General features: G+C 38.5%; 1 protein-coding gene across 1 annotated transcript in view; it reads right to left on the reverse strand.

Moving 5' to 3' along the window:
* PTPRZ1 (protein tyrosine phosphatase receptor type Z1) overlaps positions 1-27,898 on the reverse strand; it is a gene marked incomplete in the record, with an annotated part of 199,168 nt that overhangs the window by 27,998 nt on the left and 143,272 nt on the right. Inside the window, 4 exon segments of the mRNA XM_034768527.1 lie at positions 1,112-1,197; positions 4,979-5,070; positions 14,688-14,832; positions 23,073-26,658. Of these exon segments, the coding sequence (XP_034624418.1) occupies positions 1,112-1,197; positions 4,979-5,070; positions 14,688-14,832; positions 23,073-26,658 (3,909 nt within the window).

The following is a 27,898-nucleotide window of genomic DNA, read 5'->3' on the forward strand; positions in this document are numbered from 1 at the left end:
AGCCTTGCATATCTTGTAAGTTCTCCAGGAGCAGAGAGAAAGTCAGGGCACATATTCTGGGGCATTTTATAAACCTGGAAGAACAGATAGGTAGATTAAGTTCTCACTACTATCTACAACTGTACTATGAGTAAAAATGCTGTTTTTCAGCCATACATTCTGGACAAAATGCTCTCTATTGTGGTCTCTGGACAACAGTGGGATATAGAGATGGGGGACGGTCAAGGATCTGGTTTGTACGTGGTCTTCCTATTTGTGGTGAGACACAAACCAGACCCTTGACCAAAAAATTGAATTCTGCCAAGCCTATCTATAGGCCATATGTGTTGAGTGTTGTCTTGTGGTCTATACAGGAAATGTTTATGGGGTAAATTAAAAATAAAAAAGCACAGGAGAGTTTTTTCCCTATACATTGTGAATGGGCAGAGAAAACACAACAAAGCAAAGGGTGTTTAACAATGAATGTCCATATTTTCAAACATTTTTGATGCAATTTTAACTTTTTAATAATATTTATAATAAATACAGATGATCTATTTATAGCCTTAACTATGCCTCCACAAAATTTTTTGTTTGGGAATACATACAAGATTTTTAACAATAGATCTTTGATGATAGAAGTGAGATTGACTATTTCTGTTTTGCAATTTTGTAGTTAGATATAGGAAATATGACTTATCAAAAGCTTGTTCATGAAATACATATGAGTATTTTATCATGCATTGAAATTCATTCATTATATAGAGTAAAATTAATGAATTATGTGATGAAGTTAATATTTTCAATTTTGTGAAACACATAATGAATTATATGTGCTATGGGATTAATCTGAAAGTTCTCACTATCATACACCAAGACTGTGCATCAGTTCACTTGCTAATTGTAAGTCTAAGTAGATATAGCTATTAATTTGTCAACACTTACGTATGTTCTTAGCTTTATACATGAGTACATACTGGGTTCTAGGTACTCACGTCCATAAGTATTTACAGAATTGGTCCCAGAATCAGGATCCCATCTGACATTAAAGAATGCCTAATTCTTTATTTTCAAATTAATTTTAATCTGACATTATTTGTAGCCTTTCTTTAAAAAGAAGACAGAGCCATACCTCAAATTCTTCAGTAAAACCATTACTTGCATGTAAGTCTGCAACATGTTTTGGAAAATGCTTTATTGGAATTGCTCCAACATCATCTTAGGGGTAGGAAAAAAAAAATACATTTGTGAAGGATAATAAGCCAGAGTGATATATAACGAGCTTTATAGTTAGGCAAACTATACAAAATCCCAAAATAAAATATGCAGCATGTGTAGGAGCTTTTGGTATTCGTCTTCTTCTTAAAATCATAACCCATAATAATGGTGCTGCCTACAAGTTTTGCTAAGGTCCTGTGAAATAAGGCATACGAGTTCCCCAGCCAGCTCTTTTTCCGCCTTTGAAGATTCTCTCTTTTCCTCATGTCTGCATACCCACGATACCTCCACAAACCAGGGGCTGATCCTGCAAAATACTGAGCCTATACATTGAAGAGCGCTCTCAGCTCTCACTGAAGTGAAAGAGAGTTGAGAGTTTCAGCCATTTGCTGAAGCAGGTTCAACGTGACGCAGTCAGAGTAGAGTTCTTTAGTAATGTTGGCAGAGAGCAGAGAAGGAATGACGGGGTTCTGGAGTCAGAATGCTCTGTGTTGAGTGGTATTATACTGGGTGTGTGGGACCAGCTGTATGGGCCCCAAACTAGGAAATTAAGCCAGCATCATGCCAACAAGACTGTGTTAATTAAGGCATGTGTATCAGCTCTAGTGTCAAAGTTAACTTTTATTCTCTCTCACTCACGATGTATCACTCATGCAAGCAAATTTTCTTTATTTGTTGTACACCTATAAGTTTCTGTGGTTGTAATTATTGGCAATAATTTTATGTCTCATCCTGAGAAGTGTTGAGCATCTGTAATCTCTCAGGATCAGGATTTATAGTGCAATTCTTAACCAAGGCTTTTTTCTCAGAGGTAACTCTTATTACCATTAATGGGAATTACACACACCAGGGAAAACTTTCTGGATACCACAAATAAAATATTTACATTGTTGTGAATTGCTTTATATATGAATATGACAAATTGATATTGATGGGTTTTCGGTTTGCATTTAACATGCTGTAATCAGAATTTTCAGGCTGATATTTTATTTGAGAACCTCTCTTTCATACTTTATGTAGATACAGAAAAACATTTATGGGCAAAATATTCATTAAGGATCATGTAGCAAACCTTCAGGATTTTTAAACTGCAGGTCTCCAAAGAAATATTCTTTGTAAATAAAATCATCTGTTCTGTTAATTAGTTGTTAAAGGGACACATTATTTTAACTAGTTTTGGCTCTAAAGGGGAGAGATCTCTTTTTTTCCATGGAAAGCCTTCCATGGATTAAACATACGACTATTTCACAATATGCAATTTCATAACTGACAAGGAAACATCAATTACATTGCATAAGGAACAGCTATTTACATCAACAGATGTTCATCATTTAGGACACTTAATATTTTTAGGCTTCAGTTACCAGGAATTTGTTGATTTGTATTGAGATCCATCTGCTCTTTCCCTTCCATGAATGGACATGAATACTAAAACTGAATTAGGCAGTCAAGCCTAAGAAAAACAGCACAAATGTGTAATACCACCTTCACACCTAGGAGAAGCATTCTGGCATGAAGTATGTTTTCCAATGAGCTCAGAACACAGAAACAGACACCAATATCTGCACACACACTCAAAAATATTCCTTCAGATAAGGTCTGAGCATGCATTAATTGAATTCAGTAGCAAAACTCCCATTGACTACAATGAGCATAGGATCAAACCTTAAAAGTGTTCTAACAATATTGCCAATTTATGACCATGACTACGGAAACCCTGAGGAGGGACGAGGGGTATTTTTAAAGTGGCAACAAGACAGGCAAATGCCAACCAGGCCTCCTATCTACTGTGTGTAAACAAATATTTGCAGCATTCCTGGAGTGCAGCAACCTCTTGATCTTAAAACAAAGCAGGCTCAGAAACAAACAACTCAGTCCCTATTGCCTCTGTGGCACCTTTCCCTCAGGCTATAGATGCAGGGCCGATGAGAGGGAGGTAAGCTGGTACAAATTACCGGGGCTTGGCGGTCCGGAAGGGTGTCCGGGGCCTGGTTCCCCCCCTCTTGTCGTCCCTGTTTAGCCTGTCCGCCCTTGCTGGGGGGCCTGAAAAAATTCCAGGCCTGGCTTTCCCACCCTCTCGTCGGCCCTGTTTAGCTGGTCCGTCCTTGCTGGGGGGCCCAAAAATTTTTTTTCACCGGGGCCCAAACCCGCTCTCAGCGGCCCTGTATAGATGCACAATAGGTGGGGAGGAGAGGGCAACACAGGGGCTATGGACAGTAAAGAGAAAGGCGGTTGCTTGCACTTGTTTTTTATGAGTAGTGCTGAGTTGCCCCCCCAGCTAGTTCTGGCTAGAGGAGTAGGTCTTTTTATTAGTTGGCAGGTGCCATCAGCACTGTCCAAATGATTGGACTAGTCCCCAGGTCCCACCCCAACAATCCAGAGTTGCCTGATTATGCTACAAATCTTAGGGCACATTCTGTATATCTCTGGCATGTGAATCTCCCATGGATGCTAATGACAATGCACTGAAGTAATACGGAATATGCAATAGAAATGGACGGTGTGTGTTTGAATTCAGTTACAATAAAAATAATACTTAGCAGTTGTATAGTGCTTTTCCTGCTCAAACCACTTTACCTACATTAGACTGATATGAGCCTTTCACATACTGTGTATTGAGTAGCCTTACATAATATGTCAATAGTTCTAAAAATACAATGCTTTTAAAAAACACGTGCATTGGGAAATCTAAAACTTGCTCACTTAAAATTATTTCTACAATCTTTAGAAGTTTTCCACAAAAAGTTCTGTATATATTTGTCACTTTAAAAGGTTCTTTTCACCTGTTTTAAATTAACATTCATTACTATTTTTAGTAAGTAAAATCCCCAATACCAAAACACATATATGAATTACACAAAAACAACTGTAGATGCAATTCTCGCCCATGACAGTGGAACGTTATTTTTCCTGTGCTGAATTGATAAGTACAGATTGTAAAAACAAATGGCACAATGACACTGAAATACAGTTATTGACCTGGAACAGAAACAACCTATAATAAACTACAATAAAAAGACATGACAATGGCTAACCCAAAGTAAATAAACAAAACAAACAAAAATGGAACTTCTGCATGACATTCAGTCTACAATCACTCTAGAGAATTGTTTGACTTTCCTGAGATATACCTATTAGTTTTGTGATTAACTATTTAAAATATGATGTTCCTCACATTCACAGCTGTCACTGGGCTTAGAGGGAACACTTAAAAAATGTCTAATTTTCAGATTCCAAATAGGAATCAAATGCTTGAGATTTAATAAATAATATGTATTTATTAGTTACCTATATGGGGCAGATTTTGTGCCCCTTACTCATTGTAAGTAGAGTCTTACTCCACAAGTAATGACATTGTTTTCAGTGGCATGACTTATGGAGTGACGTACAGAAAATGGGTCACAGATTTTCGTAGAAAATTTTATTCAGAACATCTCCCAAGCAGCTTCTATCAGAGGGGGTCTTAAAGAGCCCCAGCTGTAAGTTAAAGGTGCTTTATTCCTGCAGAACATTCAGGTGAGCCTATTGACAGTAGCATTGTCTGACTCCCCTGAGGGTGTCTCCCCCCATCAGGTACAGCTGTCTCCATGAATACAACGGGGTGCAAATCTCAAACTCTTACATTTCTGAGCGGTGAATTGAACCATGTTTCTAGTTATTGGACTGTGCATGAGGAATGGTTATTTGCCATATCATCCTGTTTAATGACAGTTCACTTTAATATTCACCACATTTTTTCAATGACAAACAACAATTCACAAAATATTTCAAAACAAATTACCTAAAACTGGGAAGACTGGTGCCGAGGGAGTGGAAATCACTCTAGGTGATGTGTTATCTTCTAAATAAAAGTGAGCAGTCTGGAAGCATTTCCTAAAGAAAAAAACATATATAAATATAGCAAATATAACATGTTTTCTGAGATGTCTTCTTGGAATATTGGCAATATGATTAAAAAAAATCAAACATCTGAGAACCTCATGTAAGGAATATTGAAACACACCTGTTAATATATAAATATTCACTGTCAGCACCACTATATTGCACTAAAAACATTATGCCTACAATTTACGACACCACATACCTGCACATTAGCCCAGAAGATCAAATAGTTTATGCTACTTTTACCTGTACCAGAGGCAGAAGATAGAGCAGATATCAGCCATAGTGAAAGCCAAGAGAGTGTGAATCTTCACCTGGAACCACTATAGATGCTGTACAGTACTTTCAAGTATAATGAAATTCCATTGCCCTATCACTCATCCAGATCCACATGGTACTGTTCTACTCCAAAGCTGGAATCGTGTGTGAAACCACTTTCACTGAGAGACCTTTCCTACCACAGGTACAGAAATCAGTAAAAGGCAATATGCTGCGTAGAAAACAAAACAGAGGCTCACAGTGCTATTATAATTGCGGGGGGAAAGTTGCTTCTTAATGTAGCCATCACACTGAGCACATCTTAACCAAGGAAGTCATCATGATGCAGATAGCTGAAAGCAGGGGAGTTTATGATTCCAACAGATGCTAGCCGTGTTGCAGAGGGGTTTAAGGATGAATACTAATGGAACCAACCTTAACTATGGTCCACAATGTTACTTGTGTCTATTTCCATACCCCAGCTGTGAAGATAATATGGGTAGCATCTGCTAAGGGTATAAAACAAGCTATTCAAAAGAGTAAATAACCAACTGCTGCTTTAAGCACTGCACACCCTCCTTAATTAAAAAACTCACCAGATAATTAAACTTGCTAATAACGTTCTTTGCTGTGGGTCATTTAATCTATTTGAAACATTACTCACAAGTGGTTAACTTTAAAAAGAGATACCTGTTTCAGGGAAAATATTAATCTCATTTTATGTTTATGAATTTCCATTCACTGAAAGCCATTGGCTAAAATGGTTGTAGCGTCTTTTGCCATTTTCTGAGGTTATTGTTATTCTAAATTCTATTTCCATATAATAATTTCTCCAAATTAATAGCATTGCACAGAGAAAATATACCTTACAATTAATCTGTGTGATGTTATAATAAAAGAGAGGTATATCAAGCTTTTGTATGTTAAAACAGGGGCGCTCCACTTTCCAGAACTCAGTCACTCCTACTATCACCCAATTTTATGAGGCCTATTAAGAAACATTTTTTAGGAGAGAAAATTTTGGATTTACATAGGGGTAGATTTTAAGGTGAATCAGTGGGCAAATGAACTGGGGTGAGGACAGTAGATTCAGCTGTGGGTTATGAGACCTCTGCCAGGGAAAAATGCTACTTCTTCTCCATCTTATAACTCTGTCATCTGTCCCCGCTCTAGTCCATTCATGATACTGCAGTTAGCTATCTACTTTTCCTGCCGCTCTGATCACATAGTCCCCCCCTTTTGCTTCAGTTCCCAAATTCCTCCATTATTTTCCTAACCCATTCCTCAGTAATTTCAATCTCGTTGATCTCACCTTCATGGCTGTCCATACAGTGGTCCCTGCTTATATGTGGCTTTCCACCCCATCCCCACCCTTGTGAATGTATTTATACTGATTTCATGAAGATGCACCCATTGCTCCCACTGCACTACACTTTGCCGATCTCTCATAAACTTTATTCTGTGCTCTTTTTTCCCCCATGCTGCTCCCTATTCCTGGAACAGCCTCCCTGCTGAAAATGGCCTAAGTGCAGAGCTAAGGACTCCCCTGGTGAACAAAGCTATGCAAGACCTTATCTATGATGACAAGCTGAAGAACATAGACTATTCAGTATAGAGAAGAAGAGGCTGTGGAGATGTAAAAACATAACTGTAGATCACAGATACTTGGGTGAGAACTGTTTCAACTAAGTATTTGGGAAATATGTACACACTCCTGGAATGATTTTTTTTTTTTTTTTATTCCTTCAGACTGTAATCAGTGTCTGGAATTTTTTGTCCCTATAGCTCCTGGCAGATTCCCTTCTAGGATTCTAGGGGGATAAAAGGATAGTTACATGAACAACAAAATCATAGAGTATTCACATGATAACCAAACTTGGGGCCAAGAAGGAATTTTCCCCCATGAAATATCTGCAAGAGCCTTGGAGGGGTTTTGGCCATCCACAGGCATCTTGAGCAGGGATTATCCATTATGTACTTACTTTATTTTGATTTAGACAAATAAAAAGCACCCGTACACAGGCTCTAAGCACCCTGCCAATGACTTAAAATACAACATGAAATATAAATCTCAGTCCCCCTTCTACTAAGAAGCAGCTCTTAATCAAATACAAGCACCCCCACAATAGCCGATAACTCAATCCACTATCTTTCTTCAGAGGCTGGGTAAATATATGGTGCTGCAGCGTGACCTGACAGTCAACTAATCAGGGCTATTTTGAACCAGAATCAAGAGGGCGTCCCAGAACCTGCTGGAGAACACCCTGGCAGCCACCCCTGCTTTAATATATTGAGGGAGATCTATCACCAGTGCCCTCATTGACTGCAACTCCATCTGTGTATCATGATGAGAGAGGCGGTCTGTCATGATAGGCTGCTCCCAGGCCCAAGTGTTGGTGCTCAGCACCTGCTGCAAATCAGGCTCATTTAAGATGTCTCAAGTAGGGCACCCAAAAAATAAGGCACCAAAGATTACTACTTATTTTTAAACATCTTGGCCTGATGCTCAGCGCATTGGACATTTAACAGAGTGGGCAGATTTAAAATACATGAATAAATAAAAATAATAAAAGGAAAATCTAAAAAACTTGATGCAATTGTTCCAAAAGATCTTGTTCCATTAAGTGAATACAGTCACATTACAGTGTTTTGTCACATTTCTGCATGAAAAAGTATAAATTGAAAAAGATTTGTGTAATGATTTTCACATCTAAAGAGTGCTTTAAAGCATTCTAATAACATACTGTGTGTTAATTATCCCTTGTAGCCTCAAGTAAATTATACACTAAAACATCTGGGAGAAAAAATTCAAAGCATACTACTTAATCTAGAACAAGATTCATACTAAGTATTCCATCTGCTCTGCATCAGCAGTGAAAGCCTTCATGACTAAGCTAAGTGTTGATAGCCATGTCACTTCCTAATTACCACTCATCTTTAATGAAAAAAGTGAGGACTGTTTTAAACTTGCAGACAAAAAGTCCCATCAATCAATGTTAACCTCATTATTTAATTTACACCTTTTTGCCTCAGTATTTTGATCCCATACCTAAAACTGTGTAATTCATAAGTCAGACATTGCACTTCTTAGAACATTCAGTTAAAACCTGAGACAGTGTTAAAGATGTTGCAATAATTAAAGAGGCTATAGCAGTGGTGTAAGACAAGCAGCAGCACATTAAACTGCCCTGAAGAAACTAGAGCTGAGTGAATAATTTAAAAAGAACAGTTTAGGGCAAGACTGTGACTTGGACTCTTTATCAGGGACTTACTGGGGAGTAACATCCCCTCCACCCACCCTTTCACTCCTGTGTAGGCTAGGTAGACCTTGCATGGTGTCAAGTATCAGAGGGGTAGCCGTGTTAGTCTGAATCTGTAAAAAGCAACAGAGGGTCCAGTGGCACCTTTGAGACTAACAGAAGTACTGGGAGCATAAGCTTTCGTGGGTAAGAACCTCACTTCTTCAGATGCAAGTAATGGAAATCTCCAGAGGCAGGTATATATTTCCATTTCCATTACTTGCATCTGAAGATTTCCATTACTTGCATCTGAAGAAGTGAGGTTCTTACCCACGAAAGCTTATGCTCCCAGTACTTCTGTTAGTGTCAAAGGTGCCACAGGACCCTCTGTTGCTTTTTAGGTAGACCTTGGCTCTTGGCATGCAGAAATAAGTAGGTGCGGCGTGCCTATTATTCCTTCCCTTCCCCTGAGGGCAGGGAGCGGACAGAGCCTTGGCTCTAACCTCCAACAGTTGGTCAGTGCAGCTCAGCTGGCAAGGATGGTGGTGTAATTTGCTGCTGGTATAGGATAGGGAAACTTTCATTTTTCAGAACTGGGATTTTTTTTTTCCACCCAGTGACCCAAAAATACAAATTCCATTCACCAAAGTAGAAAGCCATCAATAATGAAATTTGGGCCCAGAGCGTCAGACATGAAATCTACAGAACCAGCAGATTCAAGCATTCCCAGTAAAGCTCTATTAGGAGGACTGAATCTTCTATCTGTTTTCTTTGGTTTCATGTATTCTATTTTTGGATGAAAAATCCTCCCAAAGGCTGTACAAAACAATGTGTCCAAAGGGACAAGGCTGTGAAATGAATACTTTGCCTACTTCACTGTAAACCTACACAGTCGAAGAGAAAAGACAATTATATTGACTGGAAACTCATTGCCTGTGTACAAGAGGCCTTGAACAACCAAACTAGAAAGGGGCAAAATTATACATTTTTATTTCATATATAGAATCTGAATAAAAAATATTAGAAAACATCAGAGTTAAAAGTTGCTATTTCTGCCAGTCAAGAAAGCTTTTCACCATGAAAAGAGTGAAACTCTGCCTCATGAAATAGTCAAGAGTTGTGAATTTCTCCAGGTGGAAGTTCAATAATTCTTTACTAAGAACAGAGTTAGACCGCAAAGTTAGTTTTCTGCTGGCCACAACTGCTGTTTGTTTTTACAAACAATTTGAAGGGAGAACAAAATATTTTCTGTATTTTCCCATGAATCTGAAAAACAGGTATTTGTCAGCTTTGCCAGGGATGATTCTTTTTGTCTCATCTTCAAACCAAAGAGCTCCACTGAGTACCTGTGGCTATACCACCATCATTTTTTGTGAATGTTGTTGTCAATAAGCAGATAGAGATAAGTTTCTTGCAAGTTTAAGTATTTCATGAGCAATTAGCGTGAATTTGGCCCACAAAAAATAAAATAAAAAAAGGCTCATATCTGATATCAACTATCAGCTTAAAACCAACTAAAGCTAAACATGAGAACTGCTCTGTTAGGGATTCATTCTATTATTCAGTTCTTCCTATGGAACATTTTGCAAGTACAAAGAAAATAAAATTGTCATATAAAGTTAATGTCCTAATTTTCCAGTGACTTTAAAAAGAGCTATGGGTGGTAAGCACCTTTGAAAATAAGGCCACAAAGTCCAAATTACAGTACATGATATTTAGATTTCATTCCTTTTAAAAACATAGAAAATACGTTACTGGCTTTAGCATAAGGTCAACAAAATTTTCTCTTGGAGATTAACAAAAAAGAGCTCCATATTTTATTTTGTAATACATGGGAAATACACAAAGGATTAAATTAAACATCTAGAAGATATTACTGCTAACGGGATCTTTGTTATATTTTGAAAGACTGTGTTTCAAAACTGTGCATTCTCTGAGAAAGAATACCAAATGAACACAATGTCATTTGACAAGAACAAGCTCCTAACATGTGTAGGATTACTAAAACTACACCATGCAATCCGGGTCTTAAAGTGTATGGCGTTGTTTTCTTTTGTAAACAGGAAAGATTTTGAATACCATTTAGCTTTAAAAATAAAGCCTTTTGAAGATGAATATGAACATTCATGTTGAACAATGTGAAACTAAGAGAAGCCTGTCAGTAAAACGAAGGGGAGTTAACCATAAATCCCTATGGTAGAATTCATAATCAACTGACTAGAAGTAATCTAGGAAATGAGTTGTGCAATTCTTCTGGACATTAACCGATTCCTTTCCAAGACTCACTATGAAGATGAAATATTTTAAAAACATCATTTTTCATACAGCAGCTCTAATACTGGGCTGGGCCGCGTTACCATAGTAGCCTGGGTCTTGGGAGACTTGGGTTCAATTCCCTGCTCCACCACAGAGTTCCTGTGGGACCTCAAGCAAGTCACGTAGCCTCTCTGTGCCTCAGTTCTCTGTCTGTAAAATGGGAATAATAGCACTTTCCTACCTCATAGCGTTGTTGTGAGGCTTAATCTATTAAAGACTGTGAGATGCTGAGATACTACAATGATAGAGGCCAGATACACATCAAAGATAGATAGATAGATAGTAGTAGTGTGTCATTACTCCTGAATTTATTCATTTTGTATTTGTTTTACACTTGTCATGCAGCTTCTTTGTTGAGTGTTATTTTGACATGACAATCTATTAGAATATAACACTATCACTTTATACCTTTATCAGGACATTTTAGAGATGGCTTAACTAGTGGTGTTCACGTGAGTGAAACTAGGTGTAACTCACATGCATAATAGGCGGAAGAGGGTGGCTGTAGGAAAAGAACCAACAGGAGAATGTACAAAGGTGTAAAATGTAGCAGGCCCCCTGTGCTTTACACTTTATATTCCCGGTTGCCTCTTGGTACAACCCCACCCTTCCATATCTTTGGTATGTAACCTACAGCCACTTGCACTCATTTGTGCAGATTAACCCACATGTAAGTTACACTTATTAGTTACATCACTTCTGAATCTATCCTCAATTGTTTAAATTTCAGTGGATTCACATTATTTAAAAGACAGTAACACAGATGATATATCAACCATGGTATGTCTCCTCTCCTTTGTACCTCTAACATCTATCTTCGCTCCACTCCAGTCCCTCCCTTTAGACTTCCTTTCCAGGTGCATATCAATGATAATACAAGATGTCTATTTAAAGAAAAAGCTGACTCTCCCTCCAAAAGGCAAAATGGGCAGATTCAATCCTGGTCTATGCTGACAGAGAAAGTTTTTTGATGGCAGAAAATCCATCTGGCAGGGGGCGGGTTTGGTATGATGCACAGTGCCCATTGCTCCCTCTCTGCTAGAAAGCCCAGAATGGCTGGTACTTGCCAGGGAAGGCCAGGAAATACACTGGCAGGGCAACCATGAGGTCCCATTGGAATCAAGAAGTGTGCTCCGCCAGTCAAACTCGAGGAAAAGGTGGTGGTACAAATACTGGTTTTCTTCCCCTGGGAATGGATTGCTGGCCCCAAACACAATGGCCCAGGCTGGCCAAACTGGCCCAATATCTCTGTTTGCTCACATCTTTACCTTCTGCATAAAGTTGGTAAAAAAAAAAATGCTCAAGTTTTTTTTTTTATTTTCAACAAAAGTTTTTAAGGGTCTCTTCCCCCCCCCCCCCTGCTTTTTGACCAGCTTGGAGAATTGCTTGAATTTTTCAAAAAATTCAAACTTTTTTGGTGATTTCCCCCCCCCCCAAATTGTTTTACATTTTTTACAGAGCTCTACTCCTGTATCATCTTATATGCTTGCTTGCAACCTAGCAGACTAGGGCCTATGACAAAGCGGGAATTTTCTGTAATATTTTTATGAATTGTGTGTGTGTCTCACTTTCCCCCTATACTTTGCATTGCTACCCAGTGAGGGGGGAAAGGATTAAGTTTATCCTCAGGGCAGGCAAAGACACATAGGTCTGCGGTGATCTCCTTGTCTGGGTACAATGAACAGGGTCATTAGGGAACTGGTTGAAACTGACCCAGGCCAACAAGGCCTCTGGAGAGAGAACAGACGCTCTGATGGCTCATAGATGGAAGCTATCAGCAGCAAAGCTGAGCAGAGACCCCAGTTCAAGAACAAAGGACTGAGAGGTGTAAATTAGGGGAATAAGTGTGGGCTCTCTGCCAGTGGTCCCCAAAATTCTTAGGGTCACCCCCTTCCTTGGCCCAGTCCACGCCTCCCCCCCACCTTCCTGGAACTGGGGCTATGGTTCTGGTGCTGGGGAAGGGGAAGGGGGGGGGGAGACACGAACAGTGGTAAGGGTGCCGAGGCTGGGGCTGCAGATGGGGATGGGGATGGAGCCAGGAGCAAGGCAGCCAGAGGCCAAAGCTGGGGGTGGGAGCGGTGCTGCAGGTGGGCTGCGGTGAGGGGTGGCAGCCGGGCCTGTGGACAAGTGCAGCTCCTCTCCCAGGCTTGCCCCCCAGGCTGGGAATGGAGCCATGGTCAGCAGCAGTGGCTGGCTGGTGTGGCACCAGCAGCAGAGCTGCGCCGAGGCTGGGGCCAGTGCCAGGAGCCGGGGACGCAGTGGGGGGGCAGGGCTGCAGCAGAGCTGGGGGCAGGGAGGGGCTGGGTACCACTCCGTCCCTGCCCCCCAGGGGCTGGCCTGGGCCCTGCCGTGTCGTCCCCCCCGTAGGTTCCTCTGTGCCCCACACTTTGGGGACTTCTGCTCTATGCTAACCTAAGGACTATCAGTGCTACAGCCTGCTCTTTTGAAAACATTGCTTGAGTGTCACTGGGTGAGGTGCATTAGTCCCTGAACTAAGAGTGTACAAATCTTGAATCAGGGGTCTATCTCAGTTGGATTTGCTGAGCACAGCTCATGGTGTGAAGCAGGAGTGCTGACGCCCCAGAGGATTAGTGCTGGAAGGCGTTGAGGCTGCATGGCTTACCCTGAAGGAAGAGTGAGACTCCTTAGGTGTCTGGCACATTGAAAAGGTTCCTCCAAGAGACTGTTCAAAAGCTGGGGGCATGGCATTAATCCTGAGAGTCCATGACAGGACCCCATTCCTGACTGGGATGTTTTGGCACGATCACAATATATGTAATAATCTGGGATCAGATCGCTCAGAACCATAGTATAACAGGAAGCTTTGGGGGAGGAAATCTTTGCAAGGGAATTTCTCCCTAATTGTCCCAGGGAATAGGCCATGGAGCCCACCTCTGGAACTAGAGGACCACCGGCGTTCTGCATGGATCTTATCCTCCTGGAGACCTCTGTCTCCTCACTCACTTTGGCTCACAGAAAACCTTGTGTACAATGGAGCCATGCTACAAAGTGGTGGAGCTAAGCATAAGCAGACTAAGCAATTGCTTAGTGCCCTAAGCAGCTCAAGGGGGCCCTGATTTAGTATTACCCCCAAAATACCATTCATGTAATTTAAAATGGACTTTTTAACAAGTGCATTAGTGTGTGTTATGTTGGCTATTTTTTTGGTTTGTGAAAATAATGCAATTAGTATTTTTAGGAGGTGGGTGAGGGGTAAGAGGGACTCCAAAATATTCCTGATCAGAAACTCTAATGGGCTAGCACTGCCTCTGGTTACTAGGGAATCCCCTAGTTATGACTGTTGTCATAGCCCTAGGCATAACCTTCATGTTTTCTGTGGATGGATATAGAAATATATTACTATACACTTAGCTTCACTGCATTTTAATAGGAGTTAAGATCCTAATCCTGCAATCCTTTACAAAGTTCCCACTGACGTCAAGAACTCCAGGATCAGGTACTAAATTTGTAAATCACCCTACAGATACATTTCTGGTACATGTGGAAAAGGAAGCTGTGATGTTTAATTTTGTTTTTCCTATATCATTTAATTCCCAAAGGTAAACAAACAATCACATCAATTATTTGGGTTTTTTAAAATCTCTTGATATGCAAGTGAACATTTTAATAGCTTACCAAAAATAGGTATTATTGCAATACAAATAAATAATAATAGTATCTGTTAGAGAGTCAGGATCCAGTTTGATCTCTTGCAAATCTTCAGTAATGCCAATTACATTTTTCTAATCAGGACAAAATCTAAGCTTTGTAGAACTGCAAAAATAAGTAACTTACCTCCAGTATATGAGAATACCCACAAGAATCACTAGACAGATAAAAGTCAGAGCTGATACGACCACAAGTGGTATAACTGTCTTCTTCTCTGATTCCAGACTCTCAGCTAGACCAATACGAGATTCATGGCTACTATTACTTGCCTCTGTAGTCAGAGAAAATTGAAATAATCCATATTTAAATGTCAACAAAAAGCACAGCATAACTGAATGTGTTTATAAAAGCCCTAGGTAATGTCACTTACCGTTCTAATTTTTACTGTGTAGCAGAAAATATACATATTTGCAAACCAGTTTAAAGAAAATAAGCAGACAGAAAGTATAGCAAAGTATTAAAGTTTATGCAACAGACATCCCAGCAGTGTAGAACTTCTTTGTAAAAATGCAGATTGTTGTTAAAATATAATTTCAAGAAGAAAATGTTTCATTTTAAATTTCAATTAGCAGACACTCAATGCTTTGAGGGATTGAATATATAATATTGAAGTGTTTAAAGATAGCTTTAATATTATATTTTTACTCATGTAATGCAAAACATTGTTATTTTGATCAATAAACATAAATGGACAATATTCTTAACATAGCAAATAGCTACACGACTGTTAAGTTGCAACTGAAATTGCAGTATTTTAATATTTTGTCAGTTCTGTAAATTTGGCCTAGCGATTCATGGGAGAAATCCTGCTTCCACTGACATCAATTCAGTTGAGCCAAATTTCACTCCTTACTTGGCTCTTTACAGAGAATCAAATTATTGTATATAAATAGATACACTTTATAGATCTCACATGTTTCTATTAGCCTCGTATTACCGGATGCTTGAAATGCTCAGGCCCAGGAGTGCATTAGGATTTCAAAATATATTTTTACTATTTTATTAAAATAAAAGAACATAGTAAAGGGACTGGCCCTGCGACCCTTTCTCAGGTCAACCCTTAAACGTGAAGTCAATGGAACTTCTCACAACAGTTAGGGTTGTCGGTTTTGTCCCAAATGACAGTTTTTCTAGTGAGTATAGTTCACCCATATCAGTGTCTATGATCTTTACATTATCACTGCAAATGAAAACGTATTTCACAGTTGTTGGAATGAAAGCCCCAATATTTCAAAGAGCAGTGCATGGGCAGACTCCTGGGCCTATGCAGAACCCTGAGTCAATGGGGGCAGGAATCTGTCTGTGTGGAGTCAATTGCAGGTTTGGGGCCTAAGGGAGCAATTCTACAGTTCTACTTGAACAAAACTGCCCTTAGATGGAGGGTTAATGGGATTTTTGTCCTAGTAAGGACATCAGGAGCAAGCCCTACTTTCTGAAATGCACAATACTAGAGCTGCTTGGAAAATTGTCAGTGAAACAGTTTTCCACTGAAAAATGGTGTTTCATCAAATCTGCAACTTTTTGAAAAATCTTGATGATTTTGACACAAATTTGTTTAAACTTGGGGGGAAATATTTCAACATCGTTGGAACAGAACGTTCCGATTTTTCATTTCAAAACATCTTTTTGTTTAATGTTTTTGTTTTATTTTAAAAATATATTGAAAAAATTAAAAAGATCAAAATTGAAACATTTCAAAATTTCATTAAATTCCAAGGCCACAAAGAGCCATTGTGATCACCTAGTCTGACTCTCTGTATAACACAGGCCATAGAACTTCCCCAAAATAATTCTTAGAGCACAGTTTTTAGAAAAACATCCAATCTCAATTTAAAAATTGCCAGTCATGGAGAATCCATCACAACTCTTGGTAAATTGTTCCAATGCTTAATTCTCTCACCATTAAAAATGTACACCCTATTTTCCGTCTAAATTTGTCGAGCTTCATCTTCCAGCCATTGGATTGTATTATAGAATCATACAATCGTTGGACTAGAAGGGACCTCAAGAGGTCATCTAGTTCAGTTCCCTTCACTCATGGCAGGACTAAGTATTATCTAGACCATCCCTGACAGGTGTTTGTTTAACCTGCTCTTTAAAATCTCCAGTGATGGAGATTCCACAACCTCCCTAGGCTATTTAATTCAGTGCTTTACCACCCTGACAGTTAGCAAGTTTTTCCTAATGTTCAATCTAAACTGCCCTTGTTGCAATTTCTGCCCATTGCTTCTTGTCCTATTCTCAGAGGTTAATGAGAACAATTTACCTCCCTCCTCCTTGTAACAACCTTTATGTACTTGGAAACTGTTATGTCCCCTCTCAGTCTTCTCTTCTCCAGACTAAACAAACCCAATTTTGTCAATCTTCCCTCATAGGTCATGTTTTCTAGAACTTTAATTATTTTTGTTGCTCTTCTCTGGACTCTCTCCAATTTGCCCACATCTTTCCTGAAATGTGGCACCCAGAACTGGACATAATACCACTGTTGAGGCCTAATCAGTGGAGAGTAGAGCGGAAGAATTTCTCCTCATGTCTTGCTTACAACACTCCTGCTAATACATCCCAGAATGATGTTTGCTTTTTTTGCAACAGTATTACACTGTTGACTCATATTTAGCTTGTGATCCACTATGACCCCCAGGTGCCTGTCCCCAGTACTCCCTTCCTAGACAGTCATTTCCCAGTTTGTATGTGTGCAACTGATTGTCCCTTCCTAAGTGGAGTACTTTGCATTTGTCCTTATTGAATTTCATCCTATTTACTTCAGACTATTTCTCCAGTTTGTCCAGATCATTTTGAATTTTAATCTTATCCTCCAAAGCACTTGCAACCACTCCCATCTTGGTATCATCCACAAACTTTATAAGTGTATTCTCTATTCCATTATCTAAATCACTGATGAAGATATTGAACAAAACTCGAGCCAGAACAGATTCCTGCAGAACCCCACTTGATATGCTCTTCCAGCTTGACTGTGAACCACTCATAATTCCCTGGGAATGGTTTTCCAACCAGTTATGCACCCATTTTATAGTAGCTGAATCTAGATTAAATTTCCCTAGTTTGTTTATGAGAAGCTCATCCAAGACATTATCAAATGCCTTACTAAAGTCAAGATATATCACCAGCTACTGCTTCCCCCCTATTCACAAGGCTTGTTACCCAGTGAAAGAAAGCTTTTAGGTTGGTTTGACATGATTTGTTCTTGATAAATTCATGCTGACTGTTACTTATCACCTTATAATCTTCTAGGTGTTTGCAAATTGATTGCTTAATTATTTGCTCCATTGTCTTTCCAGATACTGAAGTTAAGCTGACTGGTCTATAATTCCCTGGGTTGTCCTTATTTCCTTTTTTATAGAGAGGCACTATATTTGCCCTTTTCGAGTCCTCTGGAATCTCTCCAGTCTTCCATGACTTTTCGAAGACAATTGCTAATGGCTCAGATATCTTCTCAGTCAGCTCCAGGAGTATTCTAGAATGTATTTTATAAGGTGACTTGAAGACATCTAATTTATTTGAGTAATTTTTACCTCGTTCTTTCCCCATTTTAGCCTCTGATCCTACCTCATTTTCACTGGCATTCACTAGATATTAGATGTCCAATCGTTACTAACCTTTTTGGTGAAAACTGAAACAAAAAAGTCATTTAGCACTTCTGCCTTTCCACATTTTCTGTTATTGTTTTCCACGCTTCAGTAAGTAATGGGCCTATCTTGTCCTTGGTCTTCCTTTTGCTTCTAATGTATTTGTAGAATGTTTTCTTGTTACCCTTTATGTCTCTAGCTAGTTTCACCTCTTTTTGTGCCTTGGCCTTCCTAATTTTTATACCTTTCGCTCCTAAATTGAAGAGCCCATTTTTCAACATTTGTTCCCCATATACATACTTAGAGACAGTAATCTAGTTTGTTAAGTTAAATAGATTGAGCTCCTTGAATCTGTCACTATAAATCATATTTTCTAATCCTTACTCCTCAAGTAGTCCGACTAAAATCAAGACTGGTAGAATCTATCCCTTAAAACTACAAAAACAGCACCCATTTAGAAAATATAAAGTACAAACAATACATGAATTTCACAAACATCTACTAAATGAATCACTTCTGTTGAGACAAAATGGAATTCTTTTGAAATTTCATTTAGCAAAAAAGTTTCAAAGTTTTGTTTTTTTGTCTTAATATTTTTGAAATCGCATTTTTTTCCTGCAGAATGTAATTTCCATTTTTGTCCCCAACCCTACAGAATAACAAATGGAATCTGCAAAGGCCAAACAGTGAATGAATTGTCCTCTGAAAGCTATCAGCATTAGCAAATTGATTCAAATATGTCAATGGTAAGGCAATTAGCAGGTTACTATCAGTTTCTTGAGCTCAGAGGCCTCTTTTTTATAGAGACCTCAACTTAGTTCCCAATTTCTCATGGCACAATTTTGTTCCTAATTTATAGCATTTAAACATCTTAATAACTCACTTCCTCTAAATCAGCTAGTTAAATATGCAAATACTATCAGTTGTGATCACAATTGCAGGTGCAGAATTGCACTCACAGTATTGGAAGCTGTTTCTAAAAATCAGGGCCCAATTTTCTGGTGAACAAGTTATGGGATGCACTCAAGTTTTTAACTGGAACTATGTATATGCATGAGCAATCAGGATGTGGCCATTGAGCAAAGTGCACTTATTCGATTCTGGAGGTACTCCCAAAGTAGAACATGGTCTAATATTTTTAATAACAAGGCAGCTTAAAAATGCACCATACTTTAGTGCTTTAAATTAGGGGAGTGAAAAGAACGGATTCCCTTTAGCCCTATAAGGTAGTTCTTTGCCACCATCTCAGTCATTCCAAATGCTAAATCCTACTAAGTCCATTAGGAGGGTAGTATCATATACATCTCCCCCCATATTAATATTATTAATATGGGTTCCTCATATTTATATAATTTATATTTTAGCTGTACACCATGCCCATGATGCCCAGCTAAAATACAAATTTACATTTCACATTTGAATCCACTAGCACAGAGCCAGACGTGTCCATGCGGTATTTCATAATAGAGAGATGTTCCCTCAGAGCACCGTTAAAAGAAATAATTTATACTGTATGGTGCTCATTTGAGTAGCTCAGGTTTCCTGCAGTTAGCCTTCAGTCTGTGGCAGATTTTGGCCCATTCCTATCCCCTCCCACCCAATCCAAAGAAAGTGGGCAAAATAACTGTAGGGACAGTGTAATTTGAGGTGAGCTAAGATAAATGTCTATCTAAATAAGTAGCTAGCTCTTTACACAATAGTTTGAATAGATTGTTATGAAATAAAATCTTATGAAAATAAACTATATTATTTGATCACTGATTTCACTAGGAGCCAAATTCTGGGTCATGGTAAAATTCCATATTATAAACGGTCTCTGTGCTGAGCCGGCTGATTCTGAGGCAAAGTTTAGCTTGGTGCGCAAGGGGCAGAAGGGATGGTCAGCTGCTGATGTACAGGGTACCATTGTTCATAAGGTCCTGTCCTCCTCCCCAGATTGTGTTTGCAAAGTTTTTGCAAAGCTACTAGGGGGTGCACAGCAGAAATCCTGACAAAAAATAAGCATTACTTATGGATATATGGGATTGCAGGGAACATGTCTGCACGTCATCCTTCCCCTGATTTCTACAGGAGAATGTTCCTACCATCACTGGGACCCTCTCATCTTCCTGGGTTACATCTTCAGCTCCTTTTTGGGAGGACATTGTGCTCCAGGCAGCCCATTGAATCTCCATTCCATGGGTAATTGGCAACCAGGGTGGAAATTGCTCCTCTCTCTGCAACTGGGATATCAGAGCCTCCCCTGACACAGGGCTACAGGTGGAACAAGTTTGGTGGGCACTTAGGTGGTAGGCAAAAAACTCTCATTTGGATTCTGTCTCAGAATATGTACGAAAACAGCCCTACAGTCATGAAGAGTGGCCAAACCTTATAGTTCCATTTGCCTCTTTTCCAGCCAGGCCAGGATTTGGGCTCTGTAACTGTGTTTAAATTAATCAACTATTTATTATAATTAAGACATTTATTTTTATATTCAGTGTAACTGGTGCTATTCTAAAATACTGGCACATATTAGTTTCTCAAAGCTCAATTCTTCCTGTGCTTATGAATTTTCATTTTTAGCAGCAATAGCAAACTCATTTGCTAATAGAGGTAATTAAGGACCAGAATCTAAAATATCACACATAAGCCCCATATAATAATGCATTTTGTAAAATCTTCTACTTGGCCCTGGGTGGCATAAAAATTCAAACTAACTGCATACAGGGAGATTTAAAAAACAACAACATTTCAAACAAAAACATCAGTCATTTTCTTCTATAAGAGCAACACTCATTGGCATTAATAATTACAATATATGTATGGTGTGAGACAGATGCATAATTCTCTGCAGTCATTAACAGGAGAATCAGAAAGCCCTCTTAATGTTTACCATCACTATTTTCCTGATTTGAATCCCAATGCAGTAAGTGGTATAACTCCTATTGATTTCAATGGTATAGGAACAAGCCCTGTGAGCCTGAACTAATGACCACAAAACTCAATGGGAAAACTCCCATTGGATTCACTGGGCTTTGGATCAGGTCCTGTGTAATTTTCTTTTTCACCTAAAGCTAGTTCCTCCTTATTTTTGGACACGCCTTCATATTTGTGAGGCAGTTAGCCATAAATCCTGCATCATCCTTTTCTCTTTGATGTTACAATCCAGTTAAAAAGTTTTAAACTCACACAAACTCTCAACAAAACATTTGACTTATGTAACTACTGAGGAATGTGCTGTAATACTTAAGATTTAAATTTAATACAAATGTTCATATATCACAAGGTTAATTTGTTGTTATTGTTTTTAAATTGAAATTAAGATGTAACTAGGTAGCTGTTTCTGATTAGCAGGAGACCTCATATGAGAAATGCTCCAATTTAATTGCTGTTTTTTTAAAAGACAATATAGGGAATAATTTGTTGGAAGGAACTAATGCATAGGCAAGTTTTTTAATGAGAGTGGTGACTGGAAACTAAATTGTAAATATGCATTATTAGTTAAGCCACATGTTATACCATCCTTTTGGAGAACTGTCAAGAATCAAAGCTCTTCATAGTTAATTGAAAGTGAGGCATTTTAAGTTTAATTACAGAAAACTATAAATAATTTAGGATAACCTTCATGTCATTAGCTGGTATAAAATGTGCTTGGAAATTATTCTCCTTTTCTTTTTTGCTGACCTTTAAAGGAAACAAATTTATTTCATGTGTGTTTTACATAATTTCCTTTAGGAAACATCAAAACAATTAACCCATTTACTGACTCAATTGCTTGCTCAGGTAAAACTCCTGTTGACCGAATGGGTTCATAATTATCCACTCTACAACATCCTGAGCTATGCATACTGCTTTGGATGGCTTTTATGCACAAAGTTACTAACAAATTTATCTGATTGTATATTTGCAAGATCGGACCTAAGATTTTTGCATACTTTACAGACACCATTATTTGGATGACACTGCCCTCTAGAGAGATTATAAATATGTGATGGAAGTTCAATTTTTAACATATTTCCTACATTATCAAATTAATCTTGAATATTTCAAATAAGTACACATATTGATGGTTCAACAAATATGACAAATAGGCAATACAAGTTAATTGCTTGATCACTTCAAGTTTTTCACAACAGAACTTTTTAAAGCCTTTGCTTTAAATTTTATCAAGATCTTAGAAATGTATGGTCCAATTCTGCCACCCATACTCATGCTGAGAATGTTACTCCACAAATAGCTAATTGGCGTCAGTAGAACTGAACAAAGAGAAAGGCAAGCACAGCAGAATCTAGCCCGTAGTGATTTTAGAAATGAGCAAGTCTAGGAGGAAATTTCTGTAAGTTACTGAAATTTAAAAATATGAGAAGCAATAAAAATGAAAACAATTGTTTACAAGCTAAAACCAGTCAGAACTAGGTTGAAACATCTTTTACCTTGCTCAGTTCATCTTGAAGAGTACAAAATAAAAAAGTATTACCATAATAAAAACATAATTTTAGGACTCTTTCATACAGAACTTTAGAATCTTGCAGTGAACTTTCCTCTGAAAAAGTGATATTTACCCCTGTGCAAATGGCCTAAGTCCCAATTAACCTTTAAAGAGCAAAAAGTCACACTTTTGGGCCCTCTGTCCATAAATCCCATTGACTGTACAAACATACCCAAAGGCAGCATTCGGACCTTAATACTACAGCGTATTTCAGTTGTAGTTGTGAGTAATCAGAAGTTGCATTTACAGCAGAAGTGTTTCAATGCTTATAATTCCCTGTTCCACAGCATTTCCTTAATCAAACTGACTGCCCCATTAAGTTCTTCCGTCACTGAAATATCTGTAGCAATTCTCACTAGTCTCATATATACTGGTGTTAAGATATTTTTTTCATTTTCAGTGGCAGAAGAATGTCACAGCTACATATGTTATGCATTAGATTGATCCACAACTAACCTGCCTCAGAAATGTTGAATACTGGTGAGTGACCACTAGTTACAGATGGTGCTGATGACTGTGATGATCCAGGAGTTAAATCTGAGTTACCTGCTTCAATTGCCCCCTCAGCGTCTCTCTCATTAAGGTCAGGAAAACTGAAATCTGTTGAAGTCTCATTATCATTAAGGCTATCTGAGGTACCTTGACCAGAGCCACTTTCTTCATCACTTGTAAAAACAGCCCAAGATTTAGACTCTGGTGTGTTTTGCAATGGGATACTAAGAGTCTGAATATGATTTTCCCATATTGTTGGATTGTTGTGCTTCTTAGGTATCAATGCTGCCAATGTTGGTATTGATGGATAATTACGTCTGTCCATACCATGACTTATCTGACTGTCTGATGCAGCAGTTGTAATTTTCTTTTCTTCTTCTTCTTCTTCAGATTTCTCAGAATGTGAATTGATAATTAGGTTACTCTGATCCTTTATATTGTTTACCTGTGTATTCTGTTCATCTACTACCTTTTCCTGAGTTTCTCTATGGGAAGTGCATGTGATACAATTACTTACAGATAAACCATCATCATACTCATCATAATCATCATCAATTACAGGAGGCCACATATTAGTATCAGAATTGGAACTGGGGAACAACCCAGAGGATGTTTGAGAGGGAACCAGCAACCTGGTTAGGGTTCTAAGGCCCTCACTGCTGGGAGAAACAGCTATAACAGAAATATACACATTTGGTAAAGGAAGGGCATGATGATCAGATACATGAGAATCAGAAACAACTGCAGGCACATGAACAGAAACATCAGCACTGGTAGAACTTGAGAAAAAATTGGGAACCTCATTTCTTTGAGAAACACTTGAAGAAATATGTCTGTTTAGAAGAGTGGGAATATTTGACAATATGTCAATTGTTAAGGCAGGAGTAGCCACTCTGTTCACTGCCTTGGGGGGAAAGGCATTTGTATTTTCTAAACTGGTTGACTGGAATGAAACATCACTACTGTACAATGAAGGAGCAACCTGGTGATTATCTTCATTGTTAACCAAACTGGATAAAACATATTCCTCACTTCCATAAGAGCCAGTTAAACCTTCAAATGATGTTGTGGGCTTACTAGAGGTGTGGGGAAACATGTCAACAACTGAAGGTGCAGATGTAGAATGCAACATTGTTTTATTTGTAGCAGAATCTGGTGCCATCTGATAGAATATTTGGTCAAATGTAGAACTATCTTTATAAACCCTGGAGCGTTCAACCAATATTGGATCACTAGGCACAGTTGCAGCTGTCTTAAGCAGAGTGCCATCATCAGAAGCTTGAAAGGAGGATTGTAGTAATGCTTCATTATTTAATGTAGCTGAGGTCTCATAAAAGTACTGCTGTGTTGCAGGAGACAATATTTTGCTAGAAGCAGGGACAGAGATAGCTTGATCTGAGATTGCACTAAGCATAGGTTTAAGCAAAGTGTCATCAAAGGCTGGAGATGTAACATGCAAAGGCTGAACGGAAAAGTAATTTTCTGAAAGTTTACTAATATCATAATCAAAAATCTTAGTAGAGGGAAAAGCAAGAGAGACTGGAAGGATTCCCTTTGTGCTAGAAACAGGAAGTGGGGTTTCTTGCAAAGACGTAGTCTGCTCAATTACATCATTGTTAGAAACATATGTAGGAAGTTCAGGCATCACTGTACTTTCAGCATGGGAAGGCACTTTACTGAAAGAAGAAATTTGCAGTTCTTTCTCATCTCCATATATTACATCATTTTTGTGAAGTGTCTTATTAACATCACTAAACTGATATGTTGCATATGTAAATTCACCTATAGAATCAGATGAAGAAACTTTAAGTATGGCCAGAGCATCTGTATCAGGCAAAAGGGACTCACTACCAGAGTACAGTTCAGACCAATCCATATCACTAGATAGAGCGCGTGTAGGCAGCAGCAGAGTATCAGCTTGTGGTATTACAGAAGAAGGCTTATGCACCAGTACATTGTTATAGCTGCTAAATAAGGGACCCTGATGAAATACGCCAACAGAATCATGCACATATTCTGCAGAGTCATAAGAAACAGTAAAAGTTTGGAGGGAGCCCACATTACTAGACAAAGCATAAGTAAGTTCAGACATTGTAGACAGTGCATGCATATTTAAATCACTGCTGGATGGTTCAACTTGAGTAAACATGTGAGTTCTATTATGACCAAATATCAATGTCTCTGAAGCAGCATGAGTAGTCTGATGTGACATCACATCAGAATATTGAGCAAGGCTTGACTGTATTAAAGTATCACCCTCAGCCAATGTCAAAGAAGCATGCAGGGACACCTTATCACTTGTAACAGCTGGAGTAACTTGTGGAAACATTTGAGAAACTGTATACAGATGGTGAAACATTTTACTACTGAAGGAAGCAGAGGAAAATGTAAGCAAAGGTACATCACCATAGGAAGACAGGGTGGGTTCAAATGACACATCAACACTGGGAAATACAGGTGTAGCATGCAAGGTCACATCACTACCTGATGTAGCAGGGGTAGTGTTGAGCATCTGAGTGTCAAACAATAAAGGGGTGACTAGAGGAAACACTTCACTACTGTAGGAAGGTTGAAGAGGTATCTCACCATTATATACTGGTTGAGTTGTCTGAGAGAGTACCTCACTGGCAACAGAAGCAGAGCCGTATTCTCCAGAGCTTGAAGAGATAGAATGAGGTGATAATTCAGTAGGGGAGAAAGCAAAATTAGAATAATGTAGCAATTCTATATCCGCATCTGAAGTATCTTGTGATATCACTGGACCACTGGAATAGGGCACTGTAGCTGGCTTTGAGCCCTCAACATAAGCATCAGTATAACTATTCTGAAATAATAGCTCACTATCCGATGGAACTTCAGATCTAGGTGCCAAATCTGTTGCATTTTGAAACCACAACTTTTCATCAACAGAAGGAATACTCTCTGCAGATTCTTCAGCACCTGAGGGTGCTACATCTTCTGAAATATTTTTTACATAGCTTTGTGAATCAATATCATGTTTGCTTATTTCTGGGCTTCCAGAATGAAGGATGTCTTCCTGGGATGCTTCCTCAGTGACAAATTGCATAGCAGAGGTGGTAGGAATGGAACCCCAAGAGTTGTCTACATCCTGATAAGGCTTAAAAGTTGACAATGAAATATCTTCCTCACTACCACCAGTAGCAGATATGCTTGTTGGTTCAGTGCCAGAAGAAATGTAAATGTATTCTTCGTCAATACCTTTGGTGGAGTCAGTGACTTGCAGGGGGATTCCAATAATAGTTTGAGATTCCAAAGAAGCATCTTCTTCTTCATCTGATGTTTCAATAGCAGGTTGGGAAGTAGGGTAAAAAATTGCTTTGAAAACATCATCCTTTCCATGTGATCCTTCCTGTCTTGTTAAGTATCTGTTTGTTTTAGCTTCATTGAATTTTGTCCCCATTTTCTCTTGACTATAGCTAGATGTAGTCACCTGGAATTCTTTTTTCCTTATTTGATTTAGAGTACTATCAGTGCTAGGAATCACTGCAATTTCTTCATCCACCTCTGCCTCCTTCTCTTCAACTTCCTCCTTTGGAAAGAAAACAACATAGTCAAAGTTTACTAAGAGTGTTTATGGATAAAACAGGAAAACTCAAGGTACATACTGCAATACATTTGCCTGTGTCCATAAATTATAACAGACAAAATGGCAGGTAACCAATCAAATGGCTATTGAACTTAAAAATGGCTTTAGTTACAAAAACATTCATCTCATTTTTTTCTTGAAACCATACATTTGTAATACCGACAAAAGAACCACAGAGCCCTCTACCTTCTTAAACATTGTGCTCCTGCTACCTGTGACTCATTGTTAGAGAGAGATAAAAACCTCTCACTGCTTTTGTCCACTTTTACTCTATCGTTGTATAGTAATAATAATAAAAAACAACATAGAATGGTTTTTTTTATAGTGTCTCACAGATATGCATTAAATATTCTTTGATATCAGTTCAAGTGTCATTGCAACATAACAGAAGATCATCTTCTCCCTCTTTCTTGACATTTCCCTATTCGGAGTCAGTGACTTTTATAGCCTTGTGTCAAAACTCATGATTGTATGCCTGGCTGTTGTGCAAATTGGTCTTTCTAAGGTCTGTTGATATCTAGTCTTTGGCCTTCCTCTTAGTCATCTTCCATCCATGATAATTGCAAGGGCCAGCCAATAGAAAAGAAGATATTTTAAAATATTTACGTTCTCCTTTCAAATAATTTAATCTTCATAGTTACTCCAAGGATGTTAGGATTTAGGATTTTAAAGGTCAACATGACCCTGAGACACTTTAGACACTTTAGACCCTGAGACAGATTAAAAGCAATTTCATAGGCAATATCTCACATACCACATACTGAAATTCCTGATGCAGACATCTTAGTTACTGTTTAGTGAAGACAATTCAAAGTATTTCTGCAGAAATGTATGTTAGGGCTTTGCATTAGGTTCTGAAAATCTATTTCTCAAGGTCAACTCCCCTAGTCTTTATTCAGTCCTAAATCAGGCAAAATCACAATTAAAATTAACTAACATCCTGATATCATGTTGATGGGTGCAATATAAATACTTAGATAAAGAGTTTAAATAAATATAGATAAATGGATTGAAAAAAATGGGTAATCGGATAGATAGATTTGATAGCTTGGATGAATTGGTACAGAGATGGAAAGATAGATATGGGCTATTTCTCCATCTATTTAACGGACGAGGATTTGCCCCTCGGTGAGAATAATGTGCACATATTATGAAACAGTAAAACAGATGTTCTGAATGCTAA

The sequence above is a fragment of the Trachemys scripta genome, chromosome 1, assembly GCF_013100865.1.
Source record: "Trachemys scripta elegans isolate TJP31775 chromosome 1, CAS_Tse_1.0, whole genome shotgun sequence".
Taxonomy (NCBI): Eukaryota; Metazoa; Chordata; order Testudines; family Emydidae; genus Trachemys; species Trachemys scripta.